The following is a 19,964-nucleotide window of genomic DNA, read 5'->3' on the forward strand; positions in this document are numbered from 1 at the left end:
CGGGTTTCATCCCACTGTCACGTCTTCAAAGCCAAGGAGCTCATACGGAGACCTAGGGAGGAGAGTATATGCCCATTATGCCACACAAAGGTTCAGACAGCGGAGCATTACATATGTCGCTACCTAGTATACTATGAGATCCTCGGGAGGTTTTACTATCTGTTCCATGAGGGATTTGGCCCCCTCTCCAGAATCATTAACTTCCCGGACCAGCATTGCCTTGGGCTCTTCCTACTCGGAGCTCCACAGACACAGGGACACTTCCTTGAGAGAGCGTCAGCCCAACCACACCACAACCCCTCCTCACTAGCCAACCATCACCAGCTTCTTCTAGGACCAGGAGGAGAGCACACCCATATAGTGGATCCCGTGGACCCACCTCAGGTTGCTCTAGACCCACCTCGCCCGAGAGGTGTGACCTCGGACTAGGCCTCCATATTCCAGCGTGCCTCACATCCCCGACTCCCCGGCCGTCGGCCACAATCCCCTCATCTGCTCCAAATCCAAGACATGCTCCATCGCCATCGAGTTACCTATCCACGTGACGTAGCTAAGAGAGACCTCTCAGCCATACTCATTAGCCCCATGCTTGATATTTTGAAAAGTGGTATACCATCTATTGGGGGCTGATGCTCCTCTCATGTTTCATGTTCCTGGTATTCCATGATGAGATTTCCATGGACAGTTTTGTATCACTCCAGTGAGATAGTTTTGTTTTGTTTCTATTTTATTTTCCGTTCCATGATAAGATATACCATCATAAGACCAGATGAATTTGAACTTACGAATAATTTTAAAAGAATTAAGAATCACCAAAAACAAACAAAAAAAATTATTATTTTTTAAGGCTTAATAGAGAAACCCGAGAAAAAATAATAATAATAATAGTAATAATAACTTGCAAAAATAGACAAACACATAACTAAATCACACACAAAAATTCTATGATAAGATATGCTATGGATATTTTTGTATCACTTTGATATCATAGGCTCATTGAGTCTTTAGTAGACGCTCTTCCCAGATGTTATCCATTAGGAGCTCCTAGTACCTTACTTTTCCTCATAGTTGTTGTTTCAGTTTCAGTTAGTTGTTTAGTTGTTTTAGCTTTTCTTACACAGACATTGCATCAGATCCACCAATTGTTGTAACCTTTTTGGTCTCATAGGTCATTTTGGCCTTTTGAGGACGTTAATATATCATTTCATTTCATTTCTCTCTCTCTCTCTCTCTCTCTCTCTCTCTCTCTCTCTCTCTCTCTCTCTCTCTCCACGATGATGAAGATGGTGATCCTCCATGATGAGGATGAGGATGATGATGATGATCCATACATATCTACATTTACCTAGGGATTAGTGTTAGTTTTTTTGTTATGGTGTCTCTTTTCTTTTCCATGATGAGATTCCATTGACACATTGTACACCTTTTGTTGCATAGACTCACATAGACCTGTTGGGTCTTTTGCACGACGTTAATATATCTTCTTCTTCTTCTTCTTCTTCTTCTTCTCTCTCTCTCTCTCTCTCTCTCTCTCTCTCTCTCTCTCTCTCTCTCTCTCTCTCTCTCTCTCTCTCATGGATCCCTACAGGTACCCGAGGCTTGCCCTAGAGTCCTCCAGACAGCTAGCACTTGAGGGCCACTCTAGAGTATGGTATGCACTAGTTTCCACTTGGTTCTCAATATATGGGCTCTCCATGGACCGCCTACCCCGCCTTCGGTACAGTTTGGACTCCCCTTTTCTCCGGCTGTCTCACGAGGATACCAACCGGGTTATCCGGTTAGATTTTCTCAGCCTCTACAACCATTGCACGTGGATCACACCCTGGAGCTCCCCTCGAAGATGCACTTCTACAAAGATCACTTCCTCACACTCACTGAGGATGGATTCATCCAGCAACCGGGCTACTTGAGTGTTCACATGTCCCATGCCATGTGGATTGCGATTGGCTACATACGGGTTTCATCCCACCGCCTCAGAGTGGAGACAGCTAGAGCTGAGCGCATCTTCAGAGCCGGGAAGCTCATACGGAGACCCAGAGAGGAGAGGATCTGCTGACTACGCCACACAAAGATTGAGACGAAGGAGCATTACATATGCCGTTGTCCAGTATACTATGAGATCCACGGGAGGTTTCACTGTCTATTTCGTGAGGGATTTGGTCCACTCTCCAAGATCATTGACTTCCAGGACCAGTGTTGCCTAGGCCTCTTCCTGCTTGAGCTCCGCAGACACAAGGACACCTTCTTGAGAGAGCTTCGGCCCCAACCACCCCGCCCCCTCCCTCGCCAGCCAACCATCACTAGTTTCTTTCGGAACCAAGAGGTGGACAACGACAGTGGATCTTGTGGACCCTCCACAAGCTTCTCTAGACCTACCTCGCCCGAGAGGAGTTACCTCGGACCAAGCCTCTGCACTCCAACGTGCCCGACGCGCCCACCCCCCCCCCCCCCCCCGGTCAGCCACCATGATCACCTCATCAGCTCCAGATCCAGGACATGCTCCACCGCCATCAAGCTACCTTTCCACGTGACATAGCTGAGGGAGACTTCTCGGCCATACTCATTAGCCCCATGCTTGATATTTTGGAGAGTGGTATACCATCTACTCGGAGGGGATGTTGCTCTTATGTTTCTATGTTCTAAGTATTCCATGATGAGTTTCCATGGACGGTTCTGTATCACCCCACTGAGATAGCTATGTTTATGTTTTCTTTCTGTTTTATTTTGCATTCCATGATGAGATATGCCATGGACATTATGGTATCACTTTAGTCTCATAGGCCCATCCGGTCTTTAGTAGACGCTTAACATCTCTCTCTCTCTCTCTCTCTCTCTCTCTCTCTCTCATCAAAGAAGAGATCTCCAAGGAGATAACAAAGGACATGGAGGGAAAACTCGAAGCCAAGTAGTCAGGATGGGTTGAAGTGGTGAAGAAGAACATCCGTAAAGAAGTGAGGGAGGAGACTCAAAGGGCAGAACACCAAATCATTCACACCACCATTGAGGAGGAGAAGATGCGGCATGCCCACCACCTCAACATTCGAGTCACAGGTATAGCCGAGACACCCGACACCACTCCCGAGAAAGATGGACAGCTTCTATGCATGAAGCTCGGCTACAGGGAACAGGACCCTCTCCCCTTCACCAAAGCATGCAGAGCCGGGAAAGACTCAATATGCAAGCGAGCCCTCATCCTACAGTTTGCAGGAGAGACAGAGAGGGTCGCCTTCATGAGGAAGAGGGTGATTCTACGAGGATTACAGGGAGATCCCATCTATTTGGATGACGACCTTATTAGGATGCAGATAGAACACAGGAATACATGCATGCTGAGAGTCCTACAGGCCTGGAAAGAGGGCAAGAGAGCATTCTATCGCGATGGCCGTGTCATCATCGATGGCAAGGCCACTGATTAGCGCCAAGCGGCCTATGGGACATCGGCTATGGAGAATCCAGATTCACAGATACACAGCAGTTTGGAACTGCAATGGAGCACTGTGGACACATCCTGGGAGGATGGAGGAGGTCATGGAGGGACAGGACATCATACTACTTACAGAGACACACCAGAGCCCAGAGAGGGGGCTACCCAAAGTAGAGGGCTATCAATGGGAGTTTACATACAGGGGCAGAGCACATCGAGAGGATCTCAAGGTATAGCGGTACTCTTCAAGCGAGAGCTATAGGAGCGCCTACAGGTGGTAGCACGTGACCAGGAGGCTAGATACATGTGGATTAGACTGTAGCTCTCAGCAGACAGGGTGTTATACATTGCTCTATGCTACTTCTCTCCTAGAGGATCGAGATATGCCATGACAGCAGAGGAGGAGAGTAGAGGGGAGAAGGAGGACACAGGGCCATTGGGAGAGTCACCATATGCAGCCCTCTCAGATGAGATCATACACTACTCCAACCTCGGGAAAGTCCTCCTTATGGGGGACTTCAATGCACGGACACAAAGCCGACAATGTGACATTTATGATTTCGAGCACCTCGAGGTGATGCACACACTAGAGGTGGAGGACACGGGAGCTTGCAGGGTGTCAGAGGACATGGGGCCGGATAACACCAGATATGGTCATCACTTACTTGAGCTGGGAGCGCGACACCATCTCGTTATTTATAACGGGATGAGACAGTGGCAAGATTCAGGAGCACTGACATGCTTTCCACAATCAGGGGGGGTAGCACAGTGGACTACATCATGGGGTCCGTGGAGACCACACAAGCAGTGACATCTTTCACCATCCCCCCTATCCTATTGGTGCGGATCACACGTACCTCTTACTGTCACTAGCGAGCTCCACACCACCACCCACACAGCCCACACAGGCATCGCATGCAACTTTCTACTTCACCCACTTGGCAGACATATATGAGCATCATGTATATGACGGGCTACTCCAGATGGATCCCCTATCACCTCTAGACATACTCACCACCCAGCTGTCATCTCTACTACATACGGCCACCACCCGCAGCTTCCCCCATCATACACATTGCACACACAGATAGATCTGGGAGCATGCCCCAGAATCGGTGGTATGATGATGAGTGCACAGAGCTATATAGACACCTCCGTGCCCAGAGAGCATTGGGGACCATTACACAGAGATGGGCGAGCCGACATATGAGGACCCTCACACGCTGTAAGAGGCGTGCATATGAGGAGGCACAATACTAGGATATATACCACCTACTCATGAGCACAGATGCAGCCACTACATGGCACAGGATGAGAGAGCCTCGCCCTCGTACCCCGATTGAGGATCCACACACATGGCACACATATGCAAAGAGCCTACCATATCCCTCAGCAGCCACCCATACCACAGCCATAGGAGTCCCGCCCTGCCACCTCTACTTTCTTTACCGCATCGATGGTAGAGAGAGCTATCACAACGAATGGATAAATATGCTCTCTTTATTGCCTAGCTGCGATTTTGGGCACTATGGACTATCTGGGTTGCCCGCAATAAAATGGTTTTCCTTTCGTCAAAGATTGATAAGTATTTCTATTTCCGTCAATCTTTACGACAATCTTGGCATGACAGCTATCAGCTACAACAGATTGATCAAGCTCAGTTTGATTTGTTTTTTCACTGTATATCATAGTGAAGATCCCTCTTTCAGAGCTTCACTCCGTACATTAATATAGGCAGTGTTATATGTATATATATATACATATATATACATCTATATATATATATATATACACACATATATGTGTATATATATATATATATATATATATATATATATATATATATATATATATATATATATATATATATATATATATATATATATATATACATCTATATATATATATACACACATATATGTGTATATATACATATATGTGTGTGTATATATATATATATATACACACACATATATGTGTATATATATATATATATATATATACACATATATGTGTGTACATATATATATATACATATATATATATACATATATATATATATATATATATATATATATATATATATATATATATGTACGTATGTATATGCATATCCATATGTATATACATATACATGCACACATACATGCATACATACACACGCAAATATACATATATTTATATTTATAAATTTGTGCACGTGCGTGTGCACTTGTGTTATAGCTTTATATGGACTGACTACAGGCTTCTTGAAAAAATAAATAATAATAAAGATGGATATGTAGCAGCACCAACATGGCATTAGCAACTACTGTTAACCATGTCACAACTGACCCATGCCACAGCTTGGGAAAGAATATCCATGGTTGCTATGTCGATCCTGAACTGCTGTTGTAGCATGGGATATTGAACCTGTTAACCCAGTATCAAAAGAAAATAAACAATTTATTCCTTACAATGTTTATAACACTGATAAAGATCACTAACATATCTACAGAGGACAAACTGCACGCACTTTTACGGCGACCTCTTGTCCGTCTTTCAAGGAAGCACGATGAACTTGTGCAATCGATGCAGCAGCAATTGGCTTCTTGTCAAACTCTTTGTATCTGCTACACCCAAACGATCCAAATCTTTCAAGTTGAACCAGCAAAAAAGATCACTCCCAAAATTAACAGTACTTACAGGAGAAAGCCTTATTTCCAGTATTTTATATACATAAGAAAGGCATTCTCTTGTAATTGACAGAAATAGATAATCTCTCTATATTTTTTTGAAATAAACCTTACATATCCATAAAATCATTTCCAAATTCTTCTTTCAATACCCTCTCCACAACTTCGAAAGCACAAGGCAATGCCTGCAAGGTAAAACACCATATGGATCACACAAGAATGGAAAAAATATCAATTAACCCATTGTATTTTAGTTCATTCCCAAATGACTTTTGCAAGGAAGCCCTCTCTTAATGAAATATAGACCTGATCTTGCAGTGCCGACAGAATAGTAACATATTCCTTTGGCATGTGTTGTAACGATGCCACGAATTGCCCTGCTTTAATGTAGAACCCTTTGTTTGCCTCACAGAGCTTCAAAATCCGACTTGCTGCTCGAAAGTGTACCTGTCATTGAACGCCTTAAAAGGTGGGTGATGCATTCTTTCTTTTCTTTTGTTTTTGTCGGGGGGTAAAAGGTGGTGATGCATTCTTTCTTTTCTTTTTTTTTTGTCGGGGGGGGAGGGGGGGGGGGGGGGGGGGGTGGTGAAGGAAGCACTCCACTCGTGCTGCAAAAACAAGCATGTAATGTGTGTTGATTTTTTAACACGTTGAAGACATAGCCTGCCTTAGTCCCATGCCTGTATGCAATTCTGGCCTTGCCTCTTTCGACCGCAGATGATCTAACGGCCGCCCCATGCATATGTACATTATTATACATTAATGATTATCATGATTAATAAAAAGAATATGGTGTATTGCTGGTTATTAATATCATTTGAAGGTAGTAATAAGATGTATTGCAAAGAATGAGAGAGTGGTACAACACAACACTTGGATATGATATCCCTTTGGCAAATATTCAACATCAGAGAGGGTTGCTCTTCACTCACTTTTGTGGTGGATAGTCATGGCCAACTGCAGGTGACAAGGAATCTAAGAAGGAATATTGCATCCCCCCAAAAAACAGCTGCAGTAGTCAGCTTCCATTACCACAAGTGGTATGTTGTAGAACACGTGTCTGTAAGGTTTTAGGGTTAGGGATCACAGGTGTACCTAAGGTGGTTGGAAGATACCCATGGTGCAAGTGTGTACAAGGATAGACAGAGAGATGACGAAGATCGAGAGAGAAAGTTGACAAAGCTCAGAGTGTTAATGATGATTAAATTAGTGAGATAAATCCTTCACCAAGTACAATGCTTTTATAGGCTTAAAGCCTTGTCTTTTGACTCCATCATACATACTGATACAATGACACATGGCACATGAGATGACATCACTACGTACTACACAATATCTAGCCTTTAGAGGCTGTTCACACACAAAGGCACACTTACGCATACTAAGGGGTGGTTCACACACACACTTGCAAAGGGCTGATATAAACACATATAGCTCTGGATCCCCCCCCGCGCGGGCGCGCGCACGCGCCGAGAAAATGGAGAGAAGTGCTTGAGAAAGCCTTCAGCAACAGCATCAGTGATGGCCTCCGGCATGTACGCTGTTGGTGCCAACACCCTGGCCTCAAGTCAACAAGGCATGATAAAGAAGCTCCACCAGAGCTGCAAGATGCAAGACTTCCCCCGTAACAATAAGCCTCCCCCATCCTCGTAACCTGCTAGGTGCGATCAGTTGCACTCATGCAAGAGATGAGGGAATGACATGGGAATGGAACCATTTATATGATCAAGGCCCTTACACAATTTATTACATCTCATTTTTGGGAGACAACTCGAGCACAGAACCCTTGACCCACACACAAACTAAAAGGCCCAATCATAGTCTTTCTCATCAATAGTATTGCTACGGCCATTTCTTGTTCACGTTCTTCTGTCAGAATGCGCAGCAGAGATGATGACCAGATCTGGGAACACGAGCAAACGCAATGCAGAAAACAACAGCACAAGAGAGAGAGAGAGATAGATAGAGGCGTGTAACTCTGCTCTATATACACAAAGAAGATCCCGAAAATGATACAAATGTGACAAGGGACCGGGGGGCCATTTTATATGGCCCCCAAAGTGCAGTCGGCCTGTTTCGGAGGCAGCCAACTGGCACTAAACCTCCACGACCAGCCAAAAACCAGTCGGCCAGCTGCAGGGGTGTTGGCCAGCTCACGTGGGAGGTCGTGGACCTGAAGCAACACAATCAGCCAGCACCAGCACGTCCAAATGCAGTCGGCCAGCTTCAGAGGTCCTCCTTCCACCACAAGGCTGCCACCCAAGCCACAGAAAAATAGGGAAAAATGGGGAAAAAATACGGGGAGTGAGGAAAAATGAGAAAACACCTACAAGGGAGGGCACACCCACAACAAAGGCCCTGGTGTCAACATAAAGACAGGAGATGACTTCTAACACCCCCTCTCAGCTCCTCGCTGTGAAACCAACCACATGGAGCTAGGGTGATGCCTGAGCAAATCCTGAGATAGCGACTTCGTGAAGAGGTCCACCGTACTGTCCTCCGTCAAACCGAACTCTAGCAAGATGTCATCAACAACGATCTGTTCACGAACAAACTGCCTCTCGATGACCATGGGTTCCTCCAGTGGAAGCCCAATCCTGCAATGCAACCTCTGCAACCTCACCACCTCACAAGCAACATCAAAAGCAGCCCGGTACTCCGCCTCAGTCGACAACAAGGCAAAAGATGACTGCCTCTTACTGCTCCATAAAACTACTCCTGGGCCTGAAGTACATCTCCTCGTGTCCGGATCTCCTCTCCAAACTGAGTCACTCCAATCGTGAAGTCGGACTCCATCAATCAATCCCCCTCCTGTGTAAAAGAGTCCATGATTCTTCACATGCCGCAGAAACCACAAGATACGCAATCCTGCCTCCCAAAGAGTCATCTGCAACCATGAGCTCAACTGCCTCATCAAGATGCTCCCGTCCAATCTAGTGTCCATCAACCATATCAATGAACCATTCTGCTTCCGAGTCAAAGAGGCATCACACTGCTCACAAGGATCAACACCTGTTACGGTGGAAAGCCAAGTCCTCGAAACTTGCTGAAGACCACGCAAGGCCTTCTGAAACCTGTCAACCACCCCCTCTGAATCCAGAACCACAAAGCCTGGAGTATGCATCTCCTTCTGCAAGTAATCAACTGCCACCTGCCTGGCTTTCCGAAAGGTCCCTGTGGAAAGAACATACTCATCTACAGGAGTTTCTTTGTCCCGAATACTACGAGACATCAGAGCAGAAGTTACCTGTTCTGACTGACGAACACATGAAACACCAACATCAGTACTGGAAAGTTCCTGCCAACTGCTGCCATCAACTGGCAAGCTATGCACCATCTGGTCCCAGAAAGCTTGCACCTGCAACGTATCCACACTTAAGTGGCCATTACCAGACTGCCACTCATCACAAAACTGAGGACCTGGGAGAGAGAGTGCTGAAAGTTTGTAAACTCCATTCTCCACTCCGCCTTCCCAAACCACCTGGCCTATTGCTTTGTCCCGGAGAGCAACAAAATGCTCATCAAACTCCACCCGTACGCCAGTCTTGCAAACCTGATGCACTGACAACAGATGAAAACCAAGTAACGGAACATACAACACCTGGGAGGAATGCTTCCCCCCTCTGCCAATCGAGAACTATCTCCAACCTGCCCTCATTGTGAACTGGGATAGTGGATGTATCCCCAGTAAGAATGTGACCAGAATACCTACAGAGATCCTATAAATCTGAACGGGAAGAAGTCATGTGCCCGGAAGCACCACTGTCTAGAATCCACTCCCAAGTATCCGTAGCCGAGAATCCTCCAACCTCCTCCCTGCCTAAAGAAAATGAAACATCGATGTCCATCACCTCCAGGTGCACAAAAGCTGGAGTCTTCATGATTGCTGCTGAGGAATCTTCACCCTTCTTGGTCTTACGTTTGGGCTTTTTTTGTTCCTGTTCCATTTTCTTGAAGCATTGAGCTTCTTTATGCCCAAGTCTCTTGTAGTAGTGACAGCTGATCTTGCTTCCTTTTTTGTCCTTCCATTTGCTAATTAGAACTCTATAAAGGTCAAGAGTCAAGACTAATGTTATCTTCCTCCTTCAGTCTTCTATCTTCTTCGATAAGCATAGCCACTATATCCTCATAAGATGTATCTCGGGCTAATCGAAGAAAAGATAAGATCTGAAAAAATCGTGATATATTTTGTACGCTCTTAAGAAGCATAGCTACCTTGTCATCATCATTTTGAGCACACAACTCCCAAAGAGTGCTTCCCTCTTGCTTTGCCTGCTACCGACTACCTCATGAATGCTACCCTCACTACATTCTTCCATGGATTTGTGCAACTTTTCTAGGGACAGCTGAGTGCTTAGATGGTTGAGCCTCAATGCTCTGATACCAATGTTGCATGCTTGGACGCTTCGGCCAGCCCTAATGGTACCCATATCTGAGCACCTGTTGTCGGACTTGCTCCTTCTTCCCTGCTTGAGCTTGCTAGTGCCCTAGATCTACCCTAAAACTGCTACCTAAATCAGGGATTAGATCTAAGGTTAGCCATGTCCACGGCTGTGCACGTGACACAGCCTGTAGGTGGCAGCGGGTGTTTGCATATTGATCCCCATATGCTGCCCATATTTGTTCCCTTTTATGGCCCTTGGTTGTGGGCTGGCCACCCGTATTTTTCCCATATGTTTCCCCTTTTTTCCTAGTATTTTTCCCAAGTCGGGTGATGTTGCTCCAGTCGGCCAGCCCCTTTTACCTATAAATAGGTGGGCTGGCCTCTCCCATTCCATCATTCATAGTTGAGTTACATGGTTCATGTGTCGACACACTAGCTCTCTTGTGCATCCTTCACTTATAAGACTATTTGGTCTCTTGCTCGGGATTGCTTTCACTGCCGTATATTCAGCTTATTGGCTTCATCTCTCTCTCTCTCTCTCTCTCTCTCTCTCTCTCTCTCTCTCTCTCTCTCTCAGTTCAGCACATTCTAGTGCTCCCCTTTCTTCCGCACTGTGCACACTCTATCATGGTATCATCTCTCTAGGATTGGCGTTTTCCTGCTGCCCCATATTCTGCACTGTCTACAGCCCTTCTCTGCGTTTTTCAGATTTGCAAGCCCCTGGTTGCTGCATTTTCTGGACAGTTGCTGCTGGTTGCTCTATCTTCACCTCAGCTTCATTGTTTTCAGCCTGAAGGTACTCTCTCTTCAGCATTTTTTCTCATCAAAGGTGTGGAAGCTGGTCGGCCTGTTTTTCAGGTTTCCAGCCCCTTTGTTGGCTGCGTGTTCTTCTCCAGTGGACACTATCTCTTGCAGAGGGGGTCTTGTGTGGATTCTGGCTTTGGTGGCAACTTGGTACCTGTGGTGGACACTTCTTTCTTCTGAGTTATACGTTTTCTTCTCAAATTGAGCCCGAGTTCAGTGATGGCTACCTCAATTGTGCTTCATATGTTCTTTGAGTCTACCAAGTTGGATGGCTCCAACTATACATTGTGGAAGGTGAAGGTGAAGGTGAAGTCAGCCTTGCCTGCAGTGGATCTTTGGGATTGGCTACTTACAACTACCAATGCCACCCCTCCCGCCCTCTCTACTTTTGGTGTGACTCAAGCACAAGTTGATGCTTGGGCAGCATCATCGTGGTTTCTCCTTTCTCATGTTGAATTGCCAAGATTCTGTTCTCTCTCATGTGCGTACAATGAATGCGGCACACGAAGTTTGCAAGGCCCTTGCAGATCTTTACAAGATTAAGTCTCCTGGGAAAGATTTTGGCTTTGGAAAAGCAACTTATGAATCTTTCGGTTTCCGCTTTTTCTTCTTTATCTGCTTTCATCACAAAGATGAAAGATCTCCGAGATGAGCTTGTTGTATGTGAATATCTCTACACAGGATATGGCTATTCGGCTTCTCTCCAAGCTTCCAGAGAGGTTTAATGCTTTCTTTCAATCTCTTGTTTCTTCTCTTCGTGTTGTTCCAGTTACTTGGGAGGAAGTTCTCCCCTCCATTACGCAGATTGAGTCTCGCTTTGAGGAGGCACTTGGATTTTGGTGCCTAGGGCAAAGCAGAGTAAGGTGATTGGTGTAAGGTGGATCTTCAAAACGAAGTACAAAGCTGATGGCGGCTTGGACAAGCACAAGGCAAGGTTGGTTGCCAAGGGCTATGCTCAACGCCCTAGGATCGACTCTAATGAGACCTTTGCTCCAATGGCCCAGATGCCGTGACCCCATTGTGAGCCCCAATCCAGGGCATGTCAGGCATGAGCTACGTAGGTTAGTCTTTCAGCCATAGAGGTCTGTCAGGTTGATGTCAGGTCAGGCCTCTTAACCCACTTTGGAGAATTCAGCAAGTAGTCCTCATATGAGGATGTCAGGGCCAGCCCCAAGGCAAACCATGGAGGGGATACCTTGCTATGGTGTGAATCTCACCATCAGCCACCCTTTAGACCCAGTCGGTAGCCTTTATAAGGGCCTGGACAGCAATCGGCAGGTCCAGATGTTAGTCGGCCAGCAGCTGGACACCCCACGCATACTCATCAGACAGCATTAAATATCTAATGCTTATTTGATCAAGGTCGTGGCAGACAAAACAGGCCGACAACATTAGTATCAGCCGACCAGCCTTCCCTGGACATATAAATAGTTGGGTTCTGCCATGGTCTAAAATCATCTAACAAAAGTTCAAGTCTTCAATCTTCAATCAAGCATGTGTGCTTAGGCAACCTGTGTTTGCATACTTCAGCATCCTTTGTGCTCTCAAGCCCAAAGCATCCGAAGCTCAGCCTCTTCCCAGAGTTCTTAGAGCACCATCCCTCAAACATAGTTCAGCTTGTATTCAGTTCTCCAAAAGAAAGGGGGGGCCTTTCAGTGGGTAATTGGGAACCCCTTTGGTGTCGTCTCGACTACTCTTTCAGTTCATGTATGCTGTTGAAAGGATTGCTAAAGACTCACTAAACTCAGGTATAACGAAGGCCCTCTTGTTTCACATGGTCCTAGCTTGGCGTATGCTACATTGCTATCAGAGCTTGGGACCTGATTCAGCCCGGCGACCTAGGGTGAGAGCATCCTCTAGATGGTAAAGCTAAGATCGTGAAAAACCACTCGTCCCTCTACCATGGCATCAAGCTCCAAAGACATTCCAAAGATGAAGAACCAATCAAAGAAACGCTTCCACAAAAAGAAGGCGAAGACACCCAGAAGTTAAGGGAGCAGATAAGGAAACTCCAGATTCAACTTGAAAGAGTCCAAATGGAAAAAAACAAACTAACATAATTACAAGAAACCTTGGCCCAACAAGAGACACCTAAAGAACCCCCAAAAGAACAAAGTTTCTCAATGGAGCAATGGTGTCGATGGATGACCAAAAAAGAAGAGCGAGACCGTGAAGCAAGACTGGCCGAACAGCTGGCAGAGAAAGCCAAACGCAAGGCCAAAGAGGAGCAACTGTGGATAGAGCTCAAAGCAAAGGCGTACCACAAGCAACAAGCCCGAGCAGACTTGAGGGACCAGTTCCAACAAACACTACAAACTCTGGTCACTTCTTTCACCCCTTCTCAGTCCTCCACAACCATAGCCACAGACATGACAACCGTCATTTGCGCCTCACCAAACTTCACCAAGTACGATGGCGAGTGCGACCATTCGGTTGTGACCCAATTCATCCACCAGTTTGCTGCCCATTTTCCACTCTCAAACATCACAGACCCCCAAGATATAAAGTCCATCTGGCGGCTCCACGCAAATCCCTTCACGGGCTTACCGGACTACAATTTGGACACCTTCGTGTCAAATCTGAAGACAAGGTTTCTACCTCCGCAATACATGACCAACCTCAAAGACGAGTTCTACAAACTCACCCAGAACAGTTTCCTTGTGCCCACCTACTCCAACAAAGTGATCACATCACCTCGGCAGTTGGGGAAGTCCGAGGAGGAGAAGCTGAAGTAGTTCATTAGGGGATTGGATCCAAACATTCGGTTCCCCGTTGTTCGAAACTTCGAACCCCAAAGCTATGACTGGGCTTTGACTCTTGCGCAGAACCACGAGATGATGCTCAATGGAGGCAAGCCCCAAACCTCTCTAGTCGCCCCCAAACCCCAGCAACAGCAGACACACACCAACCAACAGAACCAGGCGTCTAACCAGCAGCCAAGTAAGGGAACATCCAACAACAAAGACCAGAAGAAGAAGGGCATGAATAGCACTTCTATTGGGAAGAAGCGACAAGATGGACCTAAGAAGACACCTAAAGAAAAGATCGAGAGCCTTACCGGAGGATTCCTACTATTGGATGAGAAGGAGCGGTACTTCAAAGAGAATCGTTGCTTCTTCTACCACCACAAGGGACACGCCAAGAAGGATTGTTCAAAATGGCAAGCGAAAAAAGGTTTTAAAAAACCTCTACAGTGGCTACCGCCACAACTTCACCACCCCCTCCACCTCCGCCCTCAACCGCCAATGTTGTTCAGCTCTTGCCCACCTTGAATGCAATACCCACAATGGTATTCGATGATAAGCAGGAGGGCGGAGTTGAAAAGCTTCAGAAGGGTCTTACTTATGGCACATCGAAGGGGCAACAATTTGTTGTTCTCTTCAACATGGGCAATTCCGAAGATGCCATCTCTTTGCAATTGGCGACCAAGATCAGATGTGCCCTAGTGCCTTATCATTCCAAAAAGCTCAACAGTTGACCTTCACAATCCAGAAGGCCCAGTTTTAGAGGGATTCCATTGTCTCGCCCCTCCTAGGGTCGACATGATTGATCCTAGGGATTTATTGGTTCCGCCTACATGCGCCCATTCCTAATTGGAGGCAAGACACCTTCATGATCGTCAAAGGTTTGCCTAAGCCTACTATCATCCGCGGGGATTGGAGCATTCAGGTTATTCCGCTCATTCCCCACCTCCAAGCTAGTAGAGCTATCAGAAAGGGAGCAGAGTGTGTGATGATCTATGTCCGCCCACAGCAGATATCGACATCCACCGCTACTCCATTAGAGTCACAGATGACACGACGACTCCAACAGTTTCAAGACATCATGTTGCGGGATGATCTCCCATCCCGACCCCCACCCTCTCGTCCTGAAGACCATCATATCGATTTGGTACCAGGAGCTGAGCCACCCAGTAAGTTTCCGTATCTTTCCAAGGCATTGGAAGCGGAGTTGGAGACGCAACTCGCGCAGTTGCTTAGGTCTGGATTCATTCGGCCTTCATCCTCTCCATTTGCTCCACCAATTCTTTTTCTGCAAAAGGAAGAAAAGACCGCACGTCTTTGTGTGGACTACCGAGCCTTAAACAAGTTGACAACAATCAAGAACAAGTTCCCAATGCCAAGGATAGAGTACATCCTCGAAAGACTCAATGGTGCTAAGAACTTCACAAAGATCGACCTCAAACGTGGCTATCATCAAGTCAGAATCTTCGAAGCCGATATCCCGAAGACGGCCGTTCGAGCAGAACGAGATCATTCGAGTTTGTGGTCATGCCTTTTGGCCTAACCAATGCACCGGCTACCTTCAACAAGATGATGTCTGGAGTCTTCACCGTACTCATCGGTAAATGTCTGTTCATTTTTTTGGATGACATTCTTATTTTTTGTGCCACTATAGATTAGCACAAGAAGGATGTGTAGAAGGTCTTACAGATTTTGTTTGATAACGAACTCTATCTCAATGCGAAGAAGAGCACATCTGGAGTTCAAGAAGTCCAATACCTAGGCTGCGTGATTGGTTTCGACGGAATTCGTCTTGACCCTGAGAAGATAAAGGCAATCCTCGATTGGAATGTTCCAAAGACAACCCAAGAGATACAATCTTTTGTGGGCCATTGCGAAGCGTATATCTAGCATATGGATAGGTTTTCTAACCTTGCAACACCATTATTGACAAATTTGCTCAAGGGAGGGAAGACTAGAAGACAAAATATTTCAGTCAAGTAAGGCTTTAGAGGCGTTCTTTGCTCTGCAAAAGGTGACTTCCGAAGCCCCAATCCTCAAACTCACATCATGGATGATCCCTTCGAGGTGATCACCGATGCAAGTAATATCGCCATTGGTGCAGTATTACAACAAGAAGGAAGACCCGTGGCGTATTACACCACGAAGTTGAATGATGCAGAAAAGAACTATTCTATGACAAAGAGTTGCTAGGGGTTATCACAGCCTTGAAGCAATGGAAGCCTTTTCTTTATGGAAGGGAATTTACTGTGAAGACAAATCACCATGCCTTGAAGTGGTTACAGACTATGCCAAGTGTCCAGTGGAGCGATAGACAAGCTCGATGGAGTCAGATGTTCCGACAGTTTGACGGAATGATTGAGTATGTACCGAGTAAGAACAACCCTATAGCAGATGCTCTTAGTCGGAAGAGTAGCATTCAAACAATACAGGAGCCCATTGTGTTGGAGATATACAAGGAAAGGACTTAGATAGTATTAAGACACAGTATACAGATTGCCCAGACTTCGGGACTCCTTACAGTATGGCCCTTTATTCTGAACTGGGTCATTATAACATTCAGGACAGTTGGCTCTTTTACAAGAGTTGACTCTATGTTCTCAAGGAGAAGAGATCGGCACTCCATGATGCCCATAACTCACTAGTTGGTGGTCACTACGGGATCAACAATACTTTGGAGAAGTTAAAAAGATCAATTTATTGGCCGAAGATGCGCAAGGATATATACAACTATGTTTCCGCATGTCCCATATGTCAGACAGTGAAAGTACCTCACACCAAACAAGCAAGGTTGCTTCAGCCATTGCCCGTTCGTGAGGGTCCTTTTCACAACATTTCGATGGATTTCGTTGGACCACTCCCTGCATCTACTAGATCTCGGAATACTCAATGTATGACGGTAATTGACAGATTCAGTAAGTTTTGTATGCTCATACCATGCAAATAGACAACCACAGCAAAAGATATAACCCGACTCTTTCTCCGACATTGGTATCCAGTATGTGGTTTGCCACGGACCATTACTTCAAATCGAGATCTAAAGTTAACATCTCACTTTTGGTGAGCTCTGTTCGACGACTTTGGTACCAAATTGCAATTGTCCACTGCATTCCATCCTCAAACCGATGGCCAAACAGAGATTTACAACCAATTGGTTTTCGATGTGCTTAAAGCATATTGCCATGATCAGCAGTCGAAGTGGGAGCTTCGTCTCTCATTGGTGCAGGCAATTCTCAATGACACACTCATCGAGTATTGGCAGAACCCCTTATGAGGCAGCCTTTGGTCGAAAATTTTCATCCCTTCTCATTGGGATGATATCTCTCTCTTTGGAAGCCAACAAGACATCAAAAACATTTTCAGCCATTATTGAGTCAATCAAAGAGCGCCTTACCAAAGATCAGGTGGCTTAGACCAGACAGGTAAATAAGTCAAGGAGAGATGTTAACTTCAAGGAAGGAGGGGACAGCCTTGCTATGGTGTGAATCTCACCATCAGCCACCCTTTAGACCCAGTCGACAGCCTTGATAGCAGCAGTCGGCAGATTCAGATGTTAGTCAGCCAGCAGTCGTACCGTTCTCATGCAGATTCGAACCTTTATATCCTCCTTGAGAGGGGGTTAGTTGTTATCATTATGGTCTCTGTTGATGACCTCATTTTTACAAGTTCTTGTTCTCTGAGGATCCATTCAGTCATGGATGCTTTGGAGAAAGAGTTTGAGATGGCGGATCTTGGCCTTCTAACATATTTCAGATAACTAGTTGTAGACCAGTATCTTCTCCTAGGTGGGTCATCAATGTCCTCCGCAGCAGTAGTTGAGCTCGATATCTCAACAATCCACCTGTGGCTGCCACATGGAAATCATCTCACGAGTCCAATTGGTGACAACTTCATCTTTCCGTTGAGCTTGAAAGGCTTTACAAGCTTCAAATACTGAGTTCGTTCCTCACGAGGCATGGAGGAAGAACTCAACAATCTGATAGTATCCCAACATCAAGCCGATGAAGGCAAACAAGAACTATCCATTGAATCCAGTGGAGAGGGACTGCACGAAAGAGACTGCCAATGACGAGAAGAACATCTCTCATGCAAGCTACATGCAGGTGCAGAATGATGACTACTAAACCGGGTGCAAAGCTTGTCCGCCGGTATATCCCTATCTGCATCCAAAGGAGTGAAAAACCGTCCTCCGCAAAGTTTCGCCATTTCGTCCTCAGAATCGTCAAGCCCTTCTAGAGAAGCACAAGCCTCAGTGAACGCCAAATTCGGAAGAATAGAAACTCAGGGTGCCGACTCTATCTTATCCAAATGGTTAGACCGAACCTCCTGCTTGTTTTGAGACCTTGAAGTAAATCTACAAGCTCTGCAATATCCATAAAAAGTCGCCCGACTCTATCAAATCGAGACAATCAAGACATGGCCTCCATGCTTACTTTGAAACCCTACAGCAAATCTACAAGCTTGTGGAATCCATAACAAGGTCGCCCGAAACCAAGGATAAAGAATGATGGCAAAGGATGAAAGCCTTTCACATTGAGAAAGGGTGGGCAGGATAAGGGGGGTGCCCCTAGCAAAAAGAACCCAAATAATGATTTTTCCCAAACCCGGACTTGTGCAACTCTTGGAGCCTAGGGACTCTGCCCTATCCAAGCAATCACAACACACACAAATGAAAAAAAGCTTGCACGTTCACTAGGCTTTGATACCAACCGTAGAACACTTGTGCCAATGTGCTAGGGTTTTCAAAGATAGTAAGAAGAGTGCGACGGAATCACACAGAGAACACACAAGAGTCCTAAACTACTATTTGTATTATGTACAAGAAAGAAGTAATACAACCGAATCTAGTACAATAATGGATATGGCTGAGTGAAAACGTCGACTGCAGCCCTGTGACCTATTGTACCCTCCTGGCTAGCACTCCGCCTATAGAGAAAAGTTGTGTGAAGTTCAACGTTGAGGAAAGTAGATGATTATTTTGCATCTCTCCACTTCAGACCCAAATAGCTTCCAGATTATCATCTACAAGACCATTGTACGTAAGCTAGCACTAAGAGAGGATGGCGCTTCGTGCTTCACCTCACTCACTTTTGGATCACCGCCACTACCGCCACCATGATCCTTGAGGCACCTTGGACCTCCTAAACCCACCCAAATGAAGTGATTACGGTGGTTCAAAATGATCCAGAAACACCATGGTGAAGCATAATGAAATACTTAAGCTAGAAGGATTAAAACAATGATTAACATAACATAGGTGTGATTAGCAAGTAAGGCCTTCTGAGCCTTTTTCCTAAAAAAACAATCCTTCTCTTCATGGTTAGCTTTCCCGCATGAGTTACAAGACTTCTTAGGAAACTCCTTTTTTTTAAGATCCTTTGAAAAATGTCTTTTATCCATGTTTCTTATCGCCTTCTTGGTTAAAATAAGCACCCTCATTGTAAGTGTGCCCTTGCCTTTGCTTGATCTTTTTCTCTTCTCCAAATAGAGAATGTTGGCAGTCATCTCCTGTCTGTATATTTACACCAGGGCCTCTGTTGTGGGTGTGCCCGCCCAATTTAGGTGTTTTCTCATTTTTCCCCACTCTCCATATTTTTCCCTATTTTTTCCAGGTGTGGGAGGCTGTTCTTTAGCTCCTGGCTGATCCAGATGGTAGCCGACTAAGTCTGCTGCCCCCAGGTGGTCTTCTGTAGCTGGCCGACTTGATCCAGATGCTGGCCGACTGACAGGACCTGGCCGATTGGAGCTGGAGCAAGTCGTGAGCTGTCCTGTCGGCTGTCTTTTCAACAGGCCGGCTGCTCATGTGGAGCCATATAAAATGGCCCCTTGGCCCCCCTCATTGTATTCAGTCATCGGGATTTTCTCATGTATATATAGCAGAGTTACACGCCTCTCTCTCCTTCTCTATTGCTGTATTTTTCTGCAGTGCACTT

The 19,964-nt window shown here is 45.7% G+C and overlaps 1 protein-coding gene across 5 annotated transcripts in view; it reads right to left on the reverse strand.

Annotated features, from left to right (window-relative positions):
- LOC147615834 (Protein kinase superfamily protein) overlaps positions 1-19,964 on the reverse strand; it is a 54,066-nt gene that overhangs the window by 27,995 nt on the left and 6,107 nt on the right. For 4 of the 5 annotated variants that reach the window (XR_015262645.1, XR_015262646.1, XM_086778437.1 and 1 more), the window contains exons 3-6: positions 6,406-6,546; positions 6,214-6,284; positions 5,940-6,033; positions 5,759-5,836 (exon numbers count right to left, since the gene is read on the reverse strand). Coding sequence is in view for 3 of the 5 variants with exons in the window: in XM_086778437.1 (XP_086634563.1) it covers positions 5,759-5,836; positions 5,940-6,033; positions 6,214-6,284; positions 6,406-6,546 (384 nt within the window). In the remaining 2 variants the exon portion in view is untranslated. The remainder of the gene's footprint in view (positions 1-5,758; positions 5,837-5,939; positions 6,034-6,213; positions 6,285-6,405; positions 6,547-19,964) is intronic. The other variant, XM_086778438.1, reaches the window with a different exon arrangement.

The sequence above is a fragment of the Cibotium barometz genome, chromosome 39, assembly GCF_041138505.1.
Source record: "Cibotium barometz isolate CiBa-2024 chromosome 39, ASM4113850v1, whole genome shotgun sequence".
NCBI lineage: Eukaryota > Viridiplantae > Streptophyta > Polypodiopsida > Cyatheales > Cibotiaceae > Cibotium > Cibotium barometz.